The following is an 18,289-nucleotide window of genomic DNA, read 5'->3' on the forward strand; positions in this document are numbered from 1 at the left end:
AGGACATAAGAATTATGTTCATGTATAAAAGCAGCTTGTTTGCTTTTTATTCTTAAACCCACAAATTGTAAAGAACAATTTAATTATTGAAAGTAAAAACTAGAGAAAGTCAAGCTTGGAGTTCTGCAGAGACAGTTTTGGTCAAATATGTTTTCTAATTAATTTAGATTTAGGCAGTGCATTTACTTTCCACAAAATAAAACTGCAGTATTAAAACAAATGTGTTGTCAAAAGTACTTTACAAATTATAGCACTTGTAAAAAAATAAGTTAAATTAAGTTTTTTTTTAAAACTATCAATTTAGAGTATTTGGCTGTTTTCTACTCATTTAAATATTTTAAAATGTAAGACTTCTTGGTGAAAATTTGAGTTTCACCCTAGCCACGAAGAGATCTAAAAGTGAATAGGTATACTGTAGTCCATGGAGCGGCATTTTCATTCTTGAGTCTAGAGGCTTTCATTTCCAAAAGCTACAGAAACTGACCATGAAGAAATAACTTAGATGATAAATGGTATATACTGTTGCAGCACTTTACTACTTTCTTTGATGTGCTTTAGGGTCACAGCCCACACTGTCACACACTGATGCTACTGAACACTGGCGCCAACCTATAACCACCAGGGGTAATGTCAGTGCCTTGCCCAAGGACCCTTCAACAAATGGGTGAAAACTGAACCTTTGTTGTGTTTTCATTTCACAGCTGAGCGGATGTGCTCACTGTAAAGAATCAAAAGACATTTTTTATACTAAAGACCTCATGAGTTCCTATTTACAGAATTTGCTAGCAAGCCACTTCCTTCACTCCAAAACTTTTTTATCTCCACTGGTGTCCGTGGCAGACATGAAACCCTGTCCACCTTTGTCATGGGAGGAATCACAATCAATGTAAAGGTGGGGTCATCTAGACCCCATAAGAGAGCATGAGTCTATGTCTACGTGCTCACAGACGGAGAACACAGTTTTCTTGGAGTTCCCAGTTTAAGGCCTCTCTTTGTCCAAACAATACCAGAACTTAGTTTTGTTGAACTCCAGCTTCAAGTTTACCTGTCCCAATCAGTCAGAAGTGGCAAATTCGCTCTTGAACCACACATCAACTGACTTCCATAGCAGGCCCATGCTCTTAGATGTTACCCGTTAAGCACGTCTGATGGGGGCAACCTGGTGATGTGAGCTGAACGTCTGTGTATTCCTAATAAATGTGTTGTCTCATTATTCTTTGTGAGTAGAAGCTGTAGTTCTGGGGTTCTTGTGGCTGCCCCTAACCTTTGAGCAGACCTTCAGAGAAGGTCACATCTTTATTTACAATCACACAAACAGTTTTTATCTGAAGTGAATCCCACCACAACATCTTCAGGACAAAGATTGTCTTTGATCTTTGGGTTTTTCATTTAAATGCTTATACTCACAAACATTTGACCTTTTTTCTCATCCACCCACCATACACCTACTAGTCTGTCTGCCTCTTTAATATTGTATTAGTAAGTTTAAACACAGACACACATCTTGGCCGTCTTTAGTCAGACAGTCTCTCTGCAGCAACTGTGTCTCATGTAAGAAAAGAGTGAACTCATAATGAAAGCTGAGGCTGCATTGTGTGCGTGTGTGTGTGTGTTTGTGAGACTGGCACTCAGTCGCAGTATGCACGTTATGTACTCAGCATGCCAACTCAGCCTCAGCACTGCAATGCAGCGCTATGCATTTGGCCAAGTCATGCCACACAGACACACAAACGCACACACCCTCACAGACCCACACACACAGAAGCATGTGTGAGTCCACACAGACATGCGGCGGCTGCATGTGTGCCTGCTGTTTTTGCATGCTTTCTTGTGTGACAGTCAGCCTCGCTGTGTGTTTGTCTCTGCGGCGACGAGCTCTGATCATGCCGTCTCCCATCCTCTGCAGGGCAGTTAGCCGCATTAGCTCCCTGCTTGTCCTCAGATGACTCCTCCTCCTCCTCCTCTTCCTCCTCGGCTGTCTGCTGTATCGCTGCCTCCCCGCTCCCCCCCTCCTCCCTTCTGTGACACATCAGACGATACGACTGAGCAGAGGAGAAGAAGAAAACCTCTCCCAGCACGCCGTCCTGCCTGCTGCATGGAGGAGAAAGAGGAGCAGAAGGAGGTGAGGAGCTGTCCTGTCTGTCTGACATCCATCTTTCTTTAACTGTATCTCTGCTGACTGTCTCTAGAACTGTCAAGTCTCTTTAGACCAGTCTTTCTCTGTGTTTACGCTGTTGTCTTCTTGCCATCCGTCCGCCTGTCTGTCTGCAGCTTTAATGTACACAACAACAACCCTGACCTGAACTTACCTGAACTGGACTTCCTTGGCTCAAACTAGTCAGTGTCAGAGCTGTAAAGGGCTGTGCTGTGCTGTTTTTGACTGTAATGTGCTGTGAAGGACAGTGCTGGACTGTGGAGGATGGAGGATGAGAGTAGCTGAAAGCAGTAGATCATAGGAACCTGGAAGACTGCACCAGACTGTAGTGTGTTCTAGAAGACTGCTCGGAGCTGGATTCTGCAGTAGACTGTTGCAGACTACAGAAGTGTCTAGAAGACTGTTTTGGACGGCACCAGACAATGGAGGCTGTGGACAGTGATACTTTTTAGTCACATGACATGCATGCTGACTTAGGGGTCAAAACAGTCCAAGATGTCAGCTCACACTGCTGCCAAACAGCAAGAGCCGGCTGGGTCTTTTTCAAAGTTTTTGTTAATTGAATACTCTCATCATCTCAAAATCCTTGTAAAGTTGAGATTTGGTTCATGCTTATTTCTTGCCTTTTATCTTGAGACAAACCTCGATTAAGATATGGTGCTTCATTTATATAGGTAATTAAACTGAAGTACAAGTGCCTTCCAAAGGTGGACTCTGTAAAAATGTGCATCTATCAGGTAGGGTACACAGTATTTTCAGTCAAGATAAGTTACCAAAGTTTGATATGTGAAATAAAGTTCAGAATAATTTAGATCCCAAAAGCAAAAGTGAATGTTTATTCACTATTACTAGACGTTTAACCCCTTCTACAACTTTCAGGGACATTGTAGCCAAAGTTTTAGATGAATCAGTTATTTGTTGCAAAAAAAATAAAAAATAATTCTTATGTTGGATAAGCCCCTCTTACAGTTATATAAAAGCCCCGTTGGCATCCTATTAGTGTCCTTGTTTACATTGTCTTGTCACGTCGTAACAGTGAAAAGTTATTATTATATAGTGGTCAGATAATGCTTGGACATTTTGTTTACCAAAAAAACAAAGACATAATTGCAAATGTGTTGAATGTAGACTACTGCCATCACTTGCTAAATCCGGTAATACTATTGCAGAAGCACACATTTGCTAACTCCTTTGTTTTTTTAACAGAATTCCATAAAAACATAAATGCCGTATTAGGCATCCAACATTTCAATATATAAGCAACATAAAGGCAAGAAGGCACCACTTTCATTCTGCCTTCCAAGGTGAGTTCCAAATTGTCAGACTACAAATAAGGTCAAAGTCTTTCATAATTTATTGGTTTTTAAAGTTTATTTTGAAGTTAAAATAAAAGCCTAAGCATACATTAAAAAAAAAACTATACTAGGAGCTATGAGTCACAATAACAATACAGGGTACCCTCGCTATATCGCAGTTCATACATCGCGGTCGCACTGTTTCATGGATTTTTTACCAAATTTACGTAAGTACTTGATAATGAGCGGATCTTTGTTTTCATTCTATGACACTGGACTTATTTTTCTCTCAGGTTTGAACTTTGAGAGTTAAACAAGAAAGAAAAGTGTGAACATGTTCTTGTCTGTGTGAGGAAATTGTAGAAAGTTTGTTAGTGAGGAGTTTTAAAACATCTATAACCCTACTTTGCAGGTTTAACTTACTGCTGGTTATTTTTAGAATGTGATCCAGCGATAAATGACGATAAACTGCAGCTGAAACCTTAACAGTATCTTGACAAACCATTTGTGTTGGTTCCAGTATAGCGACATGTTTGTAATTTGTCTACTTTAGAGTGCTCTCAACATACAGCATCAATGGTGGACTCTGACAGACTTTAGGCAGATTATCTTGAAAGGTAGAAAAAAGACAAAGGTAACCTCTATTGACTGTATAAGAGAATTGGATTGAGCAATTGTGATGTCTGCCATGTAAAAATCTTTACTTCTGGCTCCAACAAAAGGAAGTCGATTCAGGTGCCATTTTCCCGCTATTTGATAACAGATGATAACAGTAAGCAGCGACTGATCCAAGTTGGTTCTAAGTCAATATTTTTATGGCAACCACTGTAACTAACTTAGGAGTGAGCTTGCTGGGCTTCCAAACCCCTTCTACTGAAAGAGGGCTCTGGAGAATCTGTCAGTCAAACATTTTGAACCACATGCTTTTACTGAGGCATCTGCTTGTTTTTTTTAATTTTATGAATAACTCGTGATAAAGAAAAAAAAAAGAAAAATTAGAATTAGGAGGATGAAATAAATCATAGGGGACCAGGAATGGTGATTCTGATAGTCAGAATGACTGAGTAATAGCTGAATGGTTTAACCTGGATCATTTGTGAAGAGAAAAAATATAAGGAGCCCGTACAACTAGCCCATTCCTGTAGCAAGTTATGTTTTCTAAAGAAATGGCTGCAATGCACAATTCCGCCACTAGTGGAGCAAAGGAAAAGTCAAACCGGCATGAAAAGATGCAGTCTGGTTCCCCGCCAGCTTTACCGCTGTTAAATTGCTATAAAAATAATCAGGTGTGACAGCAAAATGATCAAAATGTTTTTGTCAAAAAGAAGAAAGATTGACAGTGAGTGTCGAGTGTTCCACGAAAAATGGACACAACAAAAACAAAGCTACAAATAACAAGTTGACCATATTGGTTATTTTGCTATTATGTTACTGGTCCGGCCCACTTCAGATCAGACGGGTTGAATATGACCCATGAAATAAAAATGAGTTTGACACCCATGGTGTAGACTGTAGTGTTTAGAAGTTGAGTAACTGTATCATACTTTTTGTATAATACAGTAAAAAAAACATATATTTTATGGACTGTTGGAGACTGCAGCTATAGTCAAACACCTTCATTTTAGAGCACCATCACTTACAAACTATAACAGACCGTCTTGTAATGAGATTGTAGTGGAATACATTAGGATTCACTGCCCTGCTTTTCATTTCATGAGAGGGAAACATCAGACTGCTCTGGACCATAAGTGACAGCAGCAGAATGCTCTGTTCAAAGACTGTAGCTTACTGTAGTCATCTGCATGTTGACGGGGGAGGTCTTTGGAAGAATGGAGTAGAGCCCTCTGTTGTGGATTGCAGCAGACAACAGTGTGGTGTTCTTCCCTCACAGCCACATCCTGAATGTTTTCTGCCTTCCCTCTCAAACTTACTTTTACAGTTATCATTATGAGGCCTCTGCAGAGCTCGGTGAAGAGCTAAAGCCGTAAATTGAAGTAGAACATTCTTTGCTGTAGCAGTCCAACCAGTCAGAGCAGATTGTTGACTGTAGATGTCTTTAATAGATCAAGGGTGATTGCTTTGGACTTGCTAGACTGTTAGAACTGTTTTGTATCCTGTGGTAGTTTGTAGCATACTGTCCTCGATTGCAGCAGAGCATAATAGATTGTATTATGGTGCATTCACACTGAAGGCGGCTGGCGCAGCAGAGGCTTTAAGTTTCAATGTTAAGTCAATGAGCTGCTGTGGCGCGATTTCGGCAGCGGGCACAGTACGATTTGGATTTTCGTCATGACTTTCCATTCCTTTTTCTCAACCCACAGGGGGCTGCTAGGCTCCCTTAAACTGTTCCAGTTATTGTTGGGCAAAGACAGGATAGACCCTGGATAGATCACCAGCCCGTCACAGAGCTCATTGAGCTGCATCAACAGCTACGCTACCCACTAGCTTAGCGAGCTAGTGAGCTCTGCTTCCTAGGCTCTGGCAGAGCTATTAGCTGTCGCTGCTGTTCAGGTTCAGGCAGATCTAGTGAGGTCTACTACCCAAGATGTGGGTCCCTGGGCAGTGGAGCCCAGTTTGCTTACCCACCGGCAGTTAGTCGAGTGTCGTTGTAGCTCGCTGGACCGCTCTAGCTTCATGGCCTCATGATGTTTTTTTTATTTTCATCGAGAAAATAATAAAAAGATCCCCCAGTTTTATTTTTATTTCCCCTCTCTTGGGTTAATGCTCAAACTGGACCAGAGACAGATGGAACTAACGTCTAAAACGACTCTCAGGTTCAGCTCTTGCGGCACAAGTGAAGCACACAGAACACGGAGAGACTCTGAAATGTAGCACAGCGATGTGCTTGCTGGTGTCTCTGTAGAACTCTCCAAAACATATAAACCCAAACTACTTGCTCAGCAAAATCCATGATGTGGCAACAAATGAATTCCAGAACAACTTCCACAGCTGGGGCGTCAAGGTGTTGAGCAGTAAATTTGACTGGCTTCAAAAGAGAGGTGCCGGACGCGAATTTGAGGCCTCGGCCACGTTCGGTGTGAATGCACCATTAGACTTCAGCAGCTGTCTGTAGTAGATCTTGCAGATTCACTGTATACCAGAGTAGTCACTAGTAGATATTTTTGAGCCTGGCTTTGGTGTCTTTTGATAGAGATTGTTACAAAACATAAACTGTCATGGGCTGAAATACACAAGTAGTCTGGGTTGAAGCATAGTAGATTCCAAACTATACTAGAACCAAGGAGGCTGTACAAGATAATGTCACAGCTGACTACCAGCTGTAAAGCAATCTGTCCTGATCCTTGGCAATAACATGTTCTCAACTACAGCGGACTCTAATGACTTATTGTTGAAAATATGAAGTAATGGGTAACACCAGGGCCCACAGTCCTACTTGTTTGCCAGATATTGTTGCCCTACCTTCTGTAGATTCCCTGGATGAGACAAGTCTGAATTTGCAAGAGCAGGAGGGGTTAGAAAAGAAATCAAGACAAACCTGGAGTTGTTCATTTCTGCATTATCCTCTGGTCAAAATCACTTCATACGTTAAAGTCCCATTAGTTGTCACACACCCAGGTGTGCTACATTTGTTCTCCCCATGTGACCCATCCCCTGGAGGAGATGTGAGCTGCAGTCATAGCCACAATGAGGAACCATTTGGTGGTTTAACCCTCCCAATCCAATGGCCCAATGCTAAGTGTCAAGCAGGGAGGCACTGGGTACCATTATTAGAGGATTCGAAATGACCCTACACTAGATTTGAACTCACAAGCTCCCAGTCTTAGGGGGCAAACTCTACCACAAGCCTTTCAGGGAAAACTTTTAGGTTTGTCCTCTCCAGACAAAGAAATGATATATAGGAATGCTTGTGTCCATATTCCATCAATTACATGAACGTTTTAATATATATATGTTTTGGTTTAATTAAGCAGTTTTCACTTCTTACTTCCGAATGTATTAAGAATGTGTATCACCGTCCTTTGACTCATTTCTTTAGCTTTCAAAAGGAAAAATTTCATTTTAGAGGCAGATTTAGAGAATTGTCATAGTTCTGAACCTGTACTACTGTTTTGTTATTCCAGCTGTTCCACTTCACTCTGATGGCTTCTTCCATTTTGATCCACCATTTCTTCCTCTGACCTTGATCAGACCCAAACCTCCCTGACCTCATGGATCTGAAACATTCTGGTGGAAATCTCCTCAGTATCCCTGACACCTAAACATCTATCCACCGCATTCTATCAGTCACTTCCTGTCCTGTCTCACCGTGGAGTGGTTTGCCATGTCGGAGGGACTGCTGCAAGTGGAGATCCCAGACTTCGGGAGCAGCGTGCTGGGCAGCTTAAATGAGCAGCGCCTGCTGGGCCACTACTGCGATGTTTCCATTCTGGTGCAAGGCCGGGCCTTCAAGGCGCACCGGGCCGTGTTGGCTGCCTCCTCGCTCTACTTCAGAGATCTGTTCAGCTCTGCGGCTGAACCCTCCTCTTCTTCGTCGTCCCCATTACCTTCCTCCTCCCAGGCGGTTTTCGAGCTGCCATCTTCAGTGACGCCAACGTGTTTCCAGCAGATTCTCTCGTTCTGTTACACAGGCCGCCTCAGCATGGCTGCCAGTGAGCAGCTGGTGCTCATGTACACCGCCGGCTACCTGCAGATCCAGAACATTGTGGAGCGAGGCATGGAGCTGATGATGATGAAGGCTTCATCGTCTCCACTTTGCTGCGATTCTCAGGTATTAGAGCTACAAGTGGTCCATGTACTCAAGATGAGTACCCAAGGATTTAGGGCCAAATACTACAGGGTCCATGACAGGACAGTAGACTTTCTGGTACTTCTATAGCCACCTTTCCAAATTTGTGTCACTGCGAATGATGGACGCAAATAACTTTCAGTCTATGACTATATCCAAATTCCTTCACTATTCACTACATAGTGCACTGTATAATGTGCCATTTTGTAGAGTTGTCCAAATGTACAATTCCAAAATTGAGAGCCCAAGAAATTTTCTCAGAATTCTCTGCGAAAAATCTATTTCTGTCGATGCTCACTAGATTGGGGAATATAGACCACAATGCATTGGGTTTGATCAATTTTTGCAGAGCAAAAAAGTATTTTTACATTTAATTTTTATACAAAACATCAATGCTTTCACTATCAGGACACAGTGGATTCATAAATAGACATCATAAAACAATCGTATTGATTAGGTTTTTACTTTGCGAAATCAGTGCCATTTAAAAAAAGAAAAGTAGTGCATTGAGCATGGTGTCCATTTTGCTTTTAAAATCTATTGCACTGGATAGTCAAACACTATATATTTTTTTAGAAGTTATGGATTAGGGTGGGAATTCAGACATAACCATGTTTCAAAACTATTAAATGTTTGCATGCTAATTTTGACAGGACACTTCTTCATCCTTTCTATCTATACAGACAGAGCTACTGCTGTAGTGTAAATGTTACTGCAGGTTCATCGAACTGAGAAATCTGTAGCCATGTTCACACCGCCCTTTTCAATGTGAGTTCAAACAACCACTCTCAATGAAGAGTCAATGTAAATTGCAGGTTTTGGCTTCTGGGTTCAAAAGTCTCGCATTCACATGTCACATAAGACCATTTTTGTGGTCTACATACAAAATGCATGACCACTAAGTGTGCGTTGAAAGTTAAACCTGGTCGATCTTTGACCAATCAGGACATATGGATGACGTCCTCTTTGATTCACGGAAGTGCCAATCATTTGAAAATTGACCATGGAGGAGAAATCAAATTTGTGCCCGGCCAGCATCATGTTTCCATCTCTTCCACATATAACAGATTAGACCTGTGCTAGAAAAACCATGGAACAAGATTCACCAGATTTGCACCATTTTTTCATTCTTCACCAAGTCTCTTCCAACTATGGGTAGTAGACATGCATTAGGCTAAAGACACATTCAAGAACCCATGTTTAAAGCGTTCAGTGTCTCAGATGCCTGGTGTGAACATAGCTTAAATGTCAACGCTGGAGGAAGTTCTCATGTTCTGCATTTAGGCCTACTTTATACAGAAGAATATTTAGTATCAAGATAAAGAATTGAAACAATCAATTAACTCTTAGAGCGTCACAACTTAATGAATGAAAAAATATTGCATACCACAATATTTTAGCTTTTTTTTCCAGGGCTTAGTTTAAACAGCATATATGGAAAACAATTGGATAAAAATATGTAGGATAATATAGTAATATATACTGGAAAATCTTTCACTTGCACATTTCTAATTTCATGTTTAAATGTGTTATTTTTCAGAGGAAGGCTAAATTTTACTTGCTGTGAATTTGTCCTACAATGAATCCCAGTATCTTAAAATAATCTGTGACCATAGTCTTGTAAAATATCAAAATGAAATGAAAACCTTTATTAATGGCAAACAAGGTAATCAACTACAACCTAAGTATTTCTCAGCTGTCTGAAAATACATGAGCAAGGTTAATGAAACACTTCTCTGTGATCTGTCAGTGCAATTCATGTTTGAAACTAAGATAATTGCAGAAAAAATACTGTATCGTTGGCTATATCTGGCAAATCAAAACATTCATTTGAAAAAGTCAAGCTTTAGGCCTTATTATTTAAAAGGTAGGCATTTTCTATAATAAATTATGGCAAAACCTGAGTAAACAAGGTCTTGCCTTCATTCCTCAAACATACAGTGTATAAATCCTTGATGGCCCTCCAGGAATAAATTGAGATTTAAAACAAACTTTACTTAACACAGGTTTCAAACGTTTGTTAGAGACTAGATACAAATTATCTGTCTATCTTTTCAGTTGAATTGATCTAAGTGTTCAGAACCAAGAGTCTGTCCAACAAAAAACTTGGGAACTTCATCAATGGTTATGATTAATTTAATTATCTCAACTAGCCGTATCAGTAATGTTTATTTGCAAGGAAAACATGAATTATTTGCCAAGTCTGTTATTTAAAAGATGTCTTTCTTTTCTGAACAGTTCAGGAAAAACCCATACAAATAATTTATTTTACAAAGTTTTGGAAATTTATGGACGATTGACAGTGAAGTGCTTTGGGCTTTTGTTTAGATTATCAAAATTTTGTTTTATTTTAAATTTGTCTCTGTTTGTGAAACAAAACAGAGACCATTTTTTTACAGAAGGGAAACTACAAAATCACTTTGTAAGATTAATTTTTTTTAAATTATAATATACTTGTTTACTTTTTCTTTTGAACATTTATTCTAGACCACCTCAGCAGATGAGCTTGGAGGTTTCGATGCCCCAACGGTGCAGCAGCAGCAGCAGCAGGGAACCCCCCTGTTGCAGGAGGTCAGTCTGGACCAGCCGTCCCTGAGCCCAGAGGAGCTGCTGCTGGCCGTCAGCAGGATCAAGCAGGAGAGGGCCGACACTCCTCCTGCAGAGGAGAATGGAGGAGAAGCCAGGTGCACACAGGAGGAACTTCAAACCTATCTAATACACGGGATGATCAGAGAGTAACACCATGACGTATTGCACCACAGGAATCGAGAGAACAGCACCTGCATATTTCAGATTACATGAACTTCAGTGTTTAGTACATTTACACATAGGTATTAAGAGGATATTTGAAGCATTTCATTTATTAATTTTAAAACTGTTGAAACACTCAAAACAGAAACCACTGGACATGCTGAATTCAAACTAAATCAAATGAAGAAGAGTGAATTACAAAACAGCTTGAACAAACATCTCATGTATTGACGTAGAGTTATGAGAAGACTTTTCATCACAACAGCTCTGCTGCACATGCACTAAACCCTCATCTGTTCCTAGTGTCTAGTTCAGGTTCTGGAGAAGAGAAGATGGTATCTTCACATTGACTGCAGTCAAATGAGCCGCCGTTCACATTTCTGTGGTCAAATCAGCATCACTGGATTTTTGGTGTGAGTTTCATCCAATACTTACGGTAGCAGGACTGAGAACGCTGGAAAATCTCCACCAGACTCCACGGAGCTTCTTGATGTGACCACGGAAATGTGAACGGCGGCTCATTTGACCGCAGTTGGAAAGGATTGTAAATCAATGAAAGAGCATTTTGATGTTAGCTTTCATTATTTTATCAAGAACTCTGAGAAACCAATGATTGAATGTATTGATCACAGCAACGTCAATAAACATTGGAGAATTAGCTAAAAGAGTCTTTGGTGAACTGGAAGGAGAAAGAATCAGGATTTTAGAGGAAGTTCTGTCCATGAAGATCTTTACTTCCTCGTCCAGCTGACATCCGGATCAAAACAATATGGCTGGACATTACGATACTGCTTGACATTTTTATGTAGCAGCGGTGAAGATTTATGCTGGTGAGACACCGCTGTCATATTCAGACAGGGGCTGGGGGATCAGGGGGTGGGGCTTCTCAAATCAGCTCCAAAAGCCACGCCCCCTTAGAGGAGATTTTGGAAACAGAGGCTTCAGATCAACATCTAAAATGACTTTTAAGAAATTTATGTTTTATAATCATAATTAAAACACTACTGGGAATTTTTTTTTAGATTTAAAAAATTGTCATAGGGAGACTTTAAAGAGTTACGGTATGTCAGAGAGCGTGTGTTATTTAGGCGTCGCCAACGACATCACCAGTGTCATGTTCATACCAGGCATGTGATGCGCGTTCTTGAACACGCATTCCTGTGTGCACGTTTAAACCATGGTGTTCAAACTGGACAAGCAGGGAGAGGCCTTTTCCTCTTTCTCTTTGTTTCCTATTCCACCATGTCTGCCAATTGGAAGAGACTTGGTGCAAAATGTTGAAGCGGCACAAATCTGGTGAATCTTGCTTTTCTTTCACCGCTCTATTCCAATATAAGACTTGGCGTCATGTAGTTTAGTTCTGGCACAAACCACAGATATTAGTTTCTCCTCTGTGATCAATTTTCAAATAGTTGGCACTTCTGTGAATCAAAGGATATGCCATCCTATATGTCACTACCAATTCTGAGCCCCTGATTGGTTAAAGTTGAAAAACTTGCATAGCTATTCGTGAACACAAGAGATTTGAGGTTGCCCGAAACGCACATGTTAACACGTTTACATGGACTTAATTGGAAATGGTTGCTTGAACACGTGTTTCTGAAGGCGGTGTGAAAATAACTCTTAAGGGTTAATATACTATAGGAGGATAAATAGCATGATGTACATTTTTTTTTTAATTGTCTTCATCCTGGTCAGATATTTTTGCACAATACTTCCTCTAACAAGCGGTCTGGAATTTTTCCCAAACTTTTTGGTTTAGTCATGAGAGCTCCAAGTTAATCGAACCAAACCAAAGTGTAAAGTTGATCTATTTACTTTTCCATTTCAACTGTCCACTACTAACCTGTGTATTTTTCTGTCATCTCTGTGTCCTGGTTGCTCCACATACAGAGTAGATGTTGGCGAACTGCAGTCAACTAGGAACAGTGCTCTGTGCTACCTGAGCACTGGTGGAGGCTTGATTCCAGGACTGCAGTCCTACCTGCTGGCAGGCGGGGGGCGAGCGAGCCCTGCAGGGTCCAGTATCCCAACAGACTCACCTCCTTCCCATCCACCCACTGAGGAAGACCTGGAAGAAGATTACTATGGCAGCACTGTCCACCCGGGAATCTACCAGCACATATATAGTCATCCTGGAAACCCCTACAGTCCGTGTTCAGTTTTCCACATAATTGTCCATTCATGCAATCGTTACATTTTCTCTTTAGTCTTCTATTTGTGTTCTTCTCCTTCTACTTTAGTCCAAGAGAAGCTGGAAGTGCTGCCTCTTCCACTGGCTAACGACCGCCGGCCCTGCGTGCTGGTTGGCCGGGACAACATGGCCTTGCCAGCTAGTCTGATCAGTCAGATTGGGTATCGTTGTCATCCATCGCTCTACACAGAAGGAGACCCCGGAGAAAAGGTGGAGCTGGTGGCAGGTATTTTGTGTCATGGTAATGGGAATAACAGTGACAGAAGACGGGAGACCTGCCCTCTGAGGCGACTCATCTGAAAATATGGATGTGTCCTTGTGTTTTGTAGGTTCAGGTGTGTTCATGACGCGTGGTCAGTTAATGAACTGTCACCTTTGTGCTGGAGTGAAACACAAAGTGCTGCTCAGGAGGCTGCTAGCCACCTTCTTTGACAGGTGAGATTAAGTTTGGATACCATGGTGGTAGCTTAGCAAAATTTTAAATTGAAACAGGAAGTGATTTTTATGTATAAGTTAAGTCAGCCTATTGTCATAGCTAACCAAATGGCAGGAATAACCTGAGCCTTTGATATTTAGACTGAGGGCTCAAGTCTTAGTCACATACACCCATATGGGGGGGTTGATCCTTACAGGTGCTGGGGGTTTATGAGTTGTCTGGGCCGTGGAGGGTTGTTGTGCCCTTATGGGGTCCAGATGACCCAAGCCTTACATTGATGTGTTATCCATCCCATGTCAAATGTGGATGAAGGTGGACAGGATTTCATGTCTGCTATGAACACCAGTGAATATAAAAAAAATCATTGTAAAAAAAAGTTTAGCACCCTGTCTTGTGGGGACCAGATGACCCCACTCCAACGTCATCATACTTACGATAGCACAAGGGTTAATTAAGGGGAGTCTTGCAGCTGCTCTTCCCTTGAGACTTGTACAGTCATCCCAAAGGACATCATCAAAATGGAATGCACCATTGTTGTGCATGTGGTAAGTGTATTGTAAAACATTTATAAGACTAATGTAGGTTGCAGGGACTCGTGAGATATGGGTGAGGTATGGGTACTGACCCTTTACTGACTATGCCCAAATGCTGTGTGCACATACAGTGACCAGGTGTGTACGGGATGCGTAAGTGCCCGTAGGACGCCAGTAGGATTCCCACACAAACTACGCTCTGATTGTGTCATTTCCTCATTTCCAACAGCACTAATGAGCTCCTTTCACAGTCTGCAGGATTTGGGGCATTGAAAAAGAAAATGGAAAAATCCGTAAGACACACCTGCGTGTCACCTACTTTACCATAATTTATGCTTGAATGTTCTATAAGTGTTCACTATGACACGTCGCCCGCAGCATGCCCATAATAAAAAAAATGTGCATTAAAATGTCCGCTGTAAGGGTTCACAGAGCAATCTATGACCATGGTATTTTGTGTGGGCCCCCTGTGTGCCCTGAGCAGGTTTCCCTGTCCGCAGACAGCTCATATCCACCCATGGATAAGTTGTGACTGAGGCTTTAAGTTCATGCAAAGGGCATAAAACCACCTGGTGAAAATAGTTGTGTATCATCAGCATAGAATCAATAGCAAAGCTATTATAGCAAGTGCTATATTTGCTCTATCAGCTCCTGTATCAGATGTTATGTAAATCAGTTGCAACGGCACATTTTGGACTCTTTACCACACCGATATTTGAATGTAATACAACATTTTTTACAACTGTATATTCCTTATATTCAATTAAACAATTAATTGCAAGGGATTTTCTATAACTCAGAGGCTCCAAATCCTTGCGACAAATGTTGATTGGATTGTTGTGGGCTCTTTAGAAACACTTTGGCCAACAGCTGTGGGACAGGGATCCGCTCATCCACCAACGATCCGAGCCGAAAGCCGCTGGACAACCGTGTGTTAAACACTGTTAAATGTAAGTCAGACTGTTTTTTATAAACGCTCAAATTGTAATCTCTTCATCATTGAGATTCTCATTTTACTCCTCCTCAGTGTACTGTCAAAACTTTGCTCCAAACTTCAAAGAGAGCGAGATGAATGTCATTGCCGCTGACATGTGTACCAATGCCCGCCGGGTGCGCAAACGCTGGCTCCCAAAGATTCAGTCCCTCCTTCCTGATGGCCTTCACGCTCCTGCCAATGCCCACTCTCGCAAGACCAAGAGGGGAGGAGGAGGTGCAGCAGGAGAGGTGGCGCCACAGCCCAGCGGAAGTCCCTTCGATCTGGATCTGCGGCAGCTTGGTGCCTCCTACCTCGGCTTGGATTCGCCGCTTTTTGGAGATCGGCGAGAGCGAGAGGCTGCAGGCGACAAGGAGGCCCCGTCCAGTCTCCTGCCTCATCTGCAGTTTGCGGGGTCTCGTGGAGGAGGAGGAGGGGGAGGAGGTGGGGGGCAGGTGGAGGAAAGGCTTACTGGAGGTGAGGCACATGGGGAGGAGAGGAACGAACAGACCCCTGACCTCCCCCTCTCCTCTGCTTCCTCCTCCTCATCTTCCTCCTCACACCCTTCCCCTCAGCCTGCAGAGCCGGCCCCTCCTCAAAAGGGATTGGCCGACGCAGATGAGCGGAGGGAGGAGCCTCTGGAAGAAAGCCAGTAAGCTTTCAAATGCATCTGCCTACCTGTACGTAAAAACAACAGCTACCTGCCCCCTTCCGTATACCGTCCCTACCGCCTCACTACCTGTCCGCCTGTCTACCTCTATGCTCCTGTCTCCGGCTCTACTGCATGTGAACAGCCTCTGCAGTCCAGTACACAGGCCCATACACCAAAACTGATAATAATGGCAACGAACCTAAAAAAGGATTATAAAGCTTCTTGATAATCAGGTTGATATTTTCTGTGTTTGATCCAAAACAAATAAAGTCTGACAAAAAGCCTACATGACTTTATATTTTCTGATCAGTGAGGGGTGGGAGGGGCAGCTTCTGAACCAAATAAACTGCATTTCCTGCAGAAATATGTTGGATTGCATAATAGCTGAGAGCTGCTACTGCTATTGCTGAAATGCTAAACTTTGAGCTGAGGTAGCTGCAGATGTGGAAGAACTCACAAGAAAAAAATCTTTATAGACCATATGGCAAATTAGCCTGAAAAACATAAAAAATGCACGAATTTGGCAGAACAAGCTAGCTTAAAACTAATAATAGCTAAATTTGCTAAACAAACTAACCAATGTTAATCATAAGGCTGAGTTTCTAATTATGCTAAGTACACACCAGGCATTTGTTGCACGTTCAAGAACGCACTGAGTGTGCTTGAACGTTGTTGAGCATGCTTTTAGTATATTGTGTTTACACTGGACTGTCAATGCCCAATAAGTGCATGTACTTACAGTTAGTGCGAAATATCAAAGTAGCGGAAATTTTGCATCATTTTTTTCTTCCTATTCCAATGTACAAAAGACTTGGTGTCTTATAATTCCAGCCACAAATTGGCACAAATTGCATTTATTAATTAGTTATCTATGATCAGATAAACAGACGGCTAGCATTTATGTGAATTAAGAGACTTCACTGATATTTCACTAATAAGACTAAATCAAAGTTCTTCCCCTATGGCTTATCTCTACTGCCACATTTAGGCTTCCAAAGGGAGAGATACAGAAAAATATTGTCTTTGAATCTGGACGTTATTCCCTCTAGATGATGTCATCATCTGTCTCTGGTAAATTCTGTTAGAGCGGAGCTGCTAGTGCTTGGAAATACATAACGGCGGTTTTATAACTTTGAAAAGGTCATGCAAAAACAACAAGTCATTACAAGTCAAACTTCTGTGCTTCAGAATACACCTATGTGAAGAAACACACTTCTCCTCGCCCTACTGAACGAGGAGTACAGAACTTGAAGCCTTGTCTGTTTATCCTTAATAAAACTATTTTGGAAACCCCTTTCCCTTCAAGTACCCCTTCAATTGGAGTGGTAGGGAGAAGCCAGAGTGGTGGGGGAAGAATTCAGATTTGGCCAAACTGCAAGTCCTTGTTTGGTTAAGGGTTAAAGAGTTTAACTTTCAACACATACCCAGTGGCCACTCATTTTGTATTTAGAGCCTGACAATGGACTTAAAAACTTGCGTAGTGTATGCATGGTGTTTCCATAAACTCTTCATTGAAAGTGCCCTCATCAACACATGTTGCAAAGATTGGTGTGAATGGAGCATCAACTCTTCATCATCTGAGCTTTATCTCCAGACTTGACATGTTGTGGACTACCGTAACTGTTCAAGTGTTTCATGTAATTCCTGTGGATTCTGAAGTGGAAAAAAACAGCTTTGTACTGATGTGAAACACTTTACTGTAGTAAAATATCTAGACATTGATTTTGATGCTTTACTAGTAAAGTGATGCACTGCAACATAAAGCTGATTTTCTCCACTTCAGAATCCCTTGGAATTACATTAATTGCGTAAAGGGTTGAATAGTTAAGGTAGCTCGAAGAGCATGTGCTACTTCATGATGCTGGCGACATCTTCAGTATTTAAGGGTTAAATAACAAATGGAAAATTAGCCTCAACACATTTAACAAATGCATTGTTACTGAATTAACTTGACAATGTGCAAATCAAGGTGAGATATGCAGAGCATTTACGAATATGATTATTGCTTTGCTGAAATGGCAAATCTCAGTATACAGTAATGTGGAATGTCTGCATTTTTCAGTGTAAGCGATCCATAGAAATTCAATACAGCTGCTGTGTAGCTGCAAAAAGAAAACAGAAGTCCAAAAAATACCCCTATTTAAACGCTGTGGTTAAAAATAAAAAAGGAGCAAACATTACTCAGAGAAGCATTTATGGAGCTAAAATCAGCTGTCTAATTTAGCTTTGCAATAAAAAAAAAACAAAACATAAAATTCCCCCTTAATAAATTTTAAAAAATCTGAAACTAGAATCAAGGGGTAATACAACAGGTGCTGGGAAAGGATACTGAAAAAAGACGTTTAGGCTAAACTGCTTAAATGGCTGCCCTTTGTTCCTGAAGAATCCACTCTCCATCAGCAATTCTTCATTTTTGGACAACTTCCAAATTGACGCTCAATAACATCAACAGACGGTCCAAGAACTTTATGACTTTGAAACCAGATTTGGTACACCAATGGATCCAGGTTCTTAACTAGCTCTGGCTACCTTCAAACCGTTTTAGATTATTTC

General features: G+C 41.4%; 1 protein-coding gene across 1 annotated transcript; it reads left to right on the plus strand.

The window, feature by feature from the left end:
* Positions 1-1,808: 1,808 nt before the first annotated feature.
* On the plus strand, positions 1,809-16,022 carry LOC112148934 (nucleus accumbens-associated protein 2). The gene is made up of 8 exons (XM_024276368.2): positions 1,809-2,122; positions 7,533-8,179; positions 10,685-10,881; positions 12,842-13,098; positions 13,192-13,368; positions 13,472-13,577; positions 14,964-15,061; positions 15,139-16,022. Exons 2-8 carry the CDS (start codon positions 7,733-7,735, stop codon positions 15,738-15,740), a joined length of 1,884 nt encoding a protein of 627 aa, XP_024132136.1. The 5' UTR covers positions 1,809-2,122; positions 7,533-7,732; the 3' UTR covers positions 15,741-16,022.
* Positions 16,023-18,289: the final 2,267 nt, after the last annotated feature.

Source organism: Oryzias melastigma, linkage group LG9 (genome assembly GCF_002922805.2).
Source record: "Oryzias melastigma strain HK-1 linkage group LG9, ASM292280v2, whole genome shotgun sequence".
Lineage (NCBI taxonomy): Eukaryota > Metazoa > Chordata > Actinopteri > Beloniformes > Adrianichthyidae > Oryzias > Oryzias melastigma.